The sequence below is a fragment of the Oryx dammah genome, unplaced genomic scaffold (genome assembly GCF_014754425.2).
Source record: "Oryx dammah isolate SB20612 unplaced genomic scaffold, SCBI_Odam_1.1 HiC_scaffold_13, whole genome shotgun sequence".
NCBI classification, from domain to species: Eukaryota; Metazoa; Chordata; class Mammalia; order Artiodactyla; family Bovidae; genus Oryx; species Oryx dammah.
Genome location: NW_024070197.1, coordinates 9818192 through 9823796, shown reverse-complemented (window position 1 = coordinate 9823796; position 5605 = coordinate 9818192). Strand labels below are relative to the sequence as shown.

At 58.7% G+C, this 5605-nt stretch overlaps 2 protein-coding genes across 3 annotated transcripts in view; one reads left to right on the top strand and one right to left on the bottom strand.

Moving 5' to 3' along the window:
• The window catches only part of HRC (histidine rich calcium binding protein), a 4009-nt gene extending 2875 nt beyond the window's left edge, over window positions 1-1134 (bottom strand). The window contains 1 exon segment of the mRNA XM_040252316.1: window positions 1-1134. This exon segment is cut by the window's left edge and continues 10 nt beyond it. Within this exon segment, the coding sequence (XP_040108250.1) occupies window positions 1-926 (926 nt within the window). The 5' untranslated portion in view covers window positions 927-1134.
• A 1198-nt stretch (window positions 1135-2332) lies between these two features.
• Window positions 2333-5605, top strand: part of TRPM4 (transient receptor potential cation channel subfamily M member 4) — a 40839-nt gene continuing 37566 nt past the window's right edge. For both annotated transcript variants that reach the window (XR_005723193.1, XM_040252311.1), the window contains exons 1-2: window positions 2333-2433; window positions 2744-2811. Coding sequence is in view for 1 of the 2 variants with exons in the window: in XM_040252311.1 (XP_040108245.1) it covers window positions 2410-2433; window positions 2744-2811 (92 nt within the window). In the remaining variant the exon portion in view is untranslated. The remainder of the gene's footprint in view (window positions 2434-2743; window positions 2812-5605) is intronic.

Sequence of the window (5605 nt, the reverse complement as noted above, 5' to 3'; positions counted from 1 at the left end):
CGGTGCCTGTGGACTTGATGTCTGTGCTCAGTGGAGACAATATCATCATCATCTTCATCACCTTCTTCTTCTTCGTGGCCCTGGTGTCTGTGGCTGGGGCTGTGATGGTGGCGATGTTCCTCTGAGACAGCCTCCTCCTCCTCCTCTTCCCCATGATCTCGGTGCCTGTGGACTTGATGTCTGCGCTCGGTGGAGACAGCATCATCGCCGTCATCGTCATCTTCGTGGCCCCCGTGTCTGTGGCTGGGGCCACGGTCGCGGTCATGTTCCTCTGAGCCATCTTCGTCCTTCTGCTCCCCACGGTCCTGGCGTCTGTGGACCTGCTGTCCATACTCAGTGAAGACATTCTCCTCTTCCTCGTTTTCATCTTCCTCTTCTCTGTGGCCCCGGTGGGCCTGCCTGACGACGTGATGATGGTGATGCTCACTGGACACAACTTCCTCCTCCTCCTCGTCTTGATGGCTCTGGCTCTCGTGGCTGGGGAAGTGGTCTCCGCGCTCAGCTGAATCATCCGCATCTTCATTTCCATGGTGTCTGTGTCCGTGGGCCTGCTGAGCATGCTCGGGGTACTCCTCCTCGTCAGAGACGTTCTCATCTCCCACCTCGTGGCCTTGGTACCTATGGCCTTGGGATTCTCTGGAGACATCTTCGTCCTCTTGTCCATGGTCTCCGTGGCCCCAGAAATGGTGCCCACTGTCTGTGGAAACATCCCCGTTCTCATCTCCATGGCCTCCGTGGCTGTGCGTGGGGTGGTCAGACTTGCCCGACACGTCCTCTGAGGGCCCCGAAGCTCCTGCATGGTCGTCCCAGTTGCTGGGGCCGGGTCCAGCCCCTCTCAGCTGCTGGGTCATGGCGGGGGGGAGGAGCAGGCTGGCCACTGCGGCCCAGAGGACAGAAGTGTGCAGCCATGGCCCGCAGAGGCCCATGGGGACAGACGGGCAGTGGAGCTGCTCCCAGGGCTGGCTCCCACTGCGACTGTGGCTGCGAGAATGGACGTTGGGCTCCTTGTCCCTTTGGGGCTCCTTCCCTTTCTGGCTCCGTGTGTCGTTCCTTTGCTGTGTCCCTCCCCGTCTCTGCCCTCTGGCCCTCACAGCCTCTGGACACCCCTCTGAGGCTGTCTTCAGAGTCCCCTGACCCCCCTCACAGGCCCTCCTTCCCACTTCCCAGCCAATAGGGTCTCTCTCCTCCCCTTTCTGTGGCTAAATTTACTCTGGGCCCTGAGTTATTCTGGGTCAGTCCCCTCCTGCCCCTCCCCTCCTGCACCTCCTCCTCTCAGCTGGGAAGGGGGTGAATGAAGGGGTCTTTCTTTGGCCAGGAGAGAGGAGTCGAGGGTCTCTGACTTTGGGCTGCCAACGTGTTCATGTTTGGCAGCTGCCAAGTCAGTGGCTAGATTTTTAGTCGGCCAGTGTGGGGGAGCCTGGACCCCGGGGGAGGGGAGCAGGAGGGAAGTATGTGAAGGGGGAGACCCCTGCCAAAGAAGGACTGGGGGGTTAGATGCCCAGGAGTTTCTGGCCAGAATGGGCTGCTCTGCTGAGATGGTGGATGCCAGTATGGAGGCCCTGGTGAGGGGTGAGAGGCATTCTGCTGCAGCACACATACCCGTGACCTCCTGTCCCTGGGACTCAGATCTGGGGGCAGGGGATGGGGCCAGGCCAGGGCTATAAATGTGGCGCAGGGGGGCGAGGGGCTCAGGTTACCCGGGCAGCCACAGCTGTCCCTGTCAGAGGGCTGGCAGGGGATACGCGGCCCTGCCCGTTCACCTACCCACACCTCCCACTGCTCACCCCAGCACTGCTGCTCAGCTCTTTGGGGCCCCAGCCTTCTTCACGGGTCTCCCTCTCTCCACTGTTGTTTCTTCACCTGCTCTCTCAGGACCCCTGTCCCCCATCCTGAGGATTCCGTCCCCTTCTTCTCACTCTTGAGTGTGTCTGTGTGCACACTATCCCCCCTATCTGAGCCTTTCTCACTGTCTCTTTGGGTCAGTGTAGCCCTCCACCCATCCAATTCTCTGCCCCCACCTAAGTCTTTGTGTCCCCCTCAACACTTTGTCAGTGTGGTCAGTGGACCCTCTCCCTCATCGCTGGCATTTCCTCTCTGCGTCCCCGTCCCCCTCTCTCTGACCTCTGTCCCCCCTCTCTTGGACTCTGTCTCTCACTCCCTGGTCCCCGTCCCCCTCTCTCTGGTCCCCGTCCCCCTCTCCCTGGTCCCTGACCCCTTTCCCCGAATCCTGTTCCAGCCTCGGCCCCGCCTCCTGCTCTACGCATCCCCTGTGCTCCCCGCCCCGCAGACCTGGTCCCGCCCCGGGCTGGGCTGGGAGGCGGCGGATCCGGTCTGTCCCGGGCGCGTCTAGAGCCCCGGGTTTGTGGAGGGGGTGCGGGCTGCCAGATAGGTCGCTGTGGCCGCGGCAGCATGGTGGGTGCGGAGAAGGAGCAGGTACAGCGTCGGACCCGGGTCTGAGGGAACAGGGAGCCTGGGCCGGGCCTCCTTGCTCGCAGGGAGGAGGGCGCTTGAGACCTAGATTCTCGGGTCAGACAAAGGAGGCGGGGGGGGGGGGGGGGGCGTGGCGGGGGGCCGGGACTCCGGGGTCCCTGGGGACGGATAGAAGGGGGGAGGCTGGGGGTGGGGGTCAAGTCTCCGGAATCTGGGAGAGGATGACGCTGGGGTCCCGGAGTCCCGGATCTCCCGCTAGGGCGCGGGCGGGTCACTCCGTGTCCGCAGGACATCCCTTGTTCCTGTCCCCCAGAGCTGGATTCCCAAGATCTTCAAGAAGAAGACGTGCACGACTTTCGTCGCTGACCCCACAGATTCGGGGTGAGGAGCTCGCCCAGGGGACGGACCCTCGAGCGTCCCGGGCCCGCTGAGCCCCGCATACCGCAAACCGCGCCCTTCGGGTCCTTTCGGTCCTGGGTCTTGTCACTGCGGACACTCCCAAGGGCGTTCCCCGGTGGCCCTGTATATCGGGGAGGCCTTGGGTCAGTCTGCAAACACTTGCAACTTCCCGGCCTCGCGCTCAGGATCAGTGTTAAAGCCCCAGGGCAGGCTTCTGTTTCTTTCCTTCCCAGTTTCACCTCTGTGTGTCTGCCTTCTGGTGTCACTTTCTCTTGTCTTTCTTTCTTGGCTGTCCCTGTCTCATTCATTCATCCCTTCCTTCATTCCTCCAAGAAACTCTCACTCAGCACTTCCAAGGGGGAGCACTGTTTGCAAGAGTACAGGCCCTTGCCACAGTTCACATTTGAACTGAGATACAAATTTCAACTGAGGCGCTAGGTGGCTTCTGGCAAATCATTTTACTTTTCTGGGCATTGTACTCATCTATCATCTGGGCGTAAAAACAGGCTCTAGTTCCTGAAACTATTGTGAGAATGAAACAAGTTAATGCTTGCGGTATTTCTGAAACAGCACTCAGTACTTAGTAAGCCCTGGCAAATATGTGTGACTCCCACTGGAAGGTTGCAGTTACTAACTAGTGTGCGCAGACCCTGTGCTTGTGCTGGGCAAGCCGGGGTGAAGAGTGGCGGCTCTTAGGAGCTCCTGGCCTTCAGTGGTCTCTCAAGGGGGCTCTGGCTTTCTGGTGTCCTTAAGACCACCCTTGGGGTGTGGGAAATGTCAGTGTTCCTAATTTAGGGTGTGTTCTATTGTGAACATATTCTATTAGTGCAGGATAGCTTGAATAATGCTTAAATATAAATACTGTTTGGGGGGTCGCTAGGAGTCGGACACGACTGAGCGACTTCACTTTCACTTTTCACTTTCATGCATTGGAGAAGGAAATGGCAACCCACTCCAGTGTTCTTGCCTGGAGAATCCCAGGGACGGGGGAGCCTGGTGGGCTACCGTCTCTGGGGTCGCACAGAGTTGGACATGACTGAAGCGACTTAACAGCAGCAACAGCAGCAGCAGCTCAGAAACTTTTACTGATGGGAAGGATAGTCAAGGAAGTTTAGAAACCTCTGGTCTGGTGGGAGGAAGATGATTCTAAGGCAAGGAAGTGAGAGCTACAGAGGACACACCGCTGGCTCCCAGGGGAGCATCTGGTTAAGGGTGGGAGGGGACACAGGAAGAGGGGTCAGTCAGGGGACATTTGAAGGTGACAGAGTTGGAGTTTGACAGCTGAAGGTGGGCTGGATTCCAGGAGTGGGAACAGCAAGTATAAATCGCCCCCTGTTGACATTGTGGATTGAAGAGAGGGCAGAGTTCAGGGTGCCAGGGCCATCGGAGAGAGGAAACCAAGGAAGAGGGTGGGACCAGAAGTTACAGGGCCTCAAATGCCACCCTGAGGGGTTGGGGACCGGGTCTGGGTGTTCCAGGGAGCCCTGGGAGGGGCAGGGTCAGCTCTGGGTGTGGAACTCCCTGGGGGCCACGTGAAGATGAATGGGAGTTCAGGAAGCCGGGGAAAGGCTGGGCAAGGGTCAAGCGGGAGGAGAAGAGGCCTGAGGCAGGCCTGGGCTGTGGGGACACAGAGAGGAGGGGTCAGGGCAAAGATTCAGGGGGCAGGAGCCTGGGAGCCGACAGATTTGTGGAATGAGGGGTGAGGGGAGGATGGACCCAGACATCTGGTCTGGGGCTTGGGAGCCCCAGAGATGGGAACCCAGGAGCATGAGAGCCAAGGGCATGGCAGACCTGGGTCAGGGACTCAGGAAAGGTCTGCGACTTCCATCCTAGATTTGAGAAGGATTTGAGAAGTCCTAGCTGTTCACTTTTCACTTTCATGCATTGGTGAAGGAAATGGCAACCCACTCCAGTGTTCTTGCCTGGAGAATCCCAGGGATGGGGGAGCCTGGTGGGCTGCCGTCTCTGGGGTCGCACAGAGTCGGACACGACTGAAGCGACTTAGCAGCAGCAGCAGCAGCAGCAGCAGCAGCAGCAGCAGCAGCAACTGTAGATGGTATTGGAAACTGTGGAAGTGGGATGGGCGTGGGAAGAAAGCGTAAAATCGGAGGATGTTGCAAATGGGTAATTCTGTGGCCCATCTCTACACCCCTCCACCTCCCACCCACTGCCATGGAAGAGAGTTCCTTAAAAACGTGTCTCTGAATGCTTCAGGACAGACATGCTACCTCAAGTCAGGACGGTGTCCAGCACACCCACTTATAATCTTCCCCCTGATGCTTCTTTCTCTCCCCTGCCTGGCCCTCGGGTACACTGAGCTTGAGGCCCATGTTGGGCAAGGGTCAAGTGGGAGGAGATGAGGCCTGAGGCAGGCCAGGGCTGTGGGGACACAGAGAGGAGGGGTCAGGGCAAAGATTCACGGGGCAAGAGCCTGGGGGCCTATGGATTTGTGGAATGAGGAGCAAGGGGAGGATGGGCCCAGACATCTGGTCTGGGGCTTGGGAGCCCCAGAGATGGGAACCCAGGAGTATGAGAACCAAGGGCATAGCAGACCTGGGTCGGGGACTCAGGAAAGGTCTGCGACTTCCATCCTAGATTTGAGAAGGATTTGAGAAGTCCTAGCTGTAGATGGTATTGGAAACTGTGGAAGTGGGTGGGCGTGGGAAGAAAGCGTAAAATCGGAGGATGTTGTGAATGGGTAATTCTATGACCCATCTCTCCACCCCTCTCCCACCTCCCACCCACTGCCATGGAAGAGGGTTCCTTAAAAACGTGT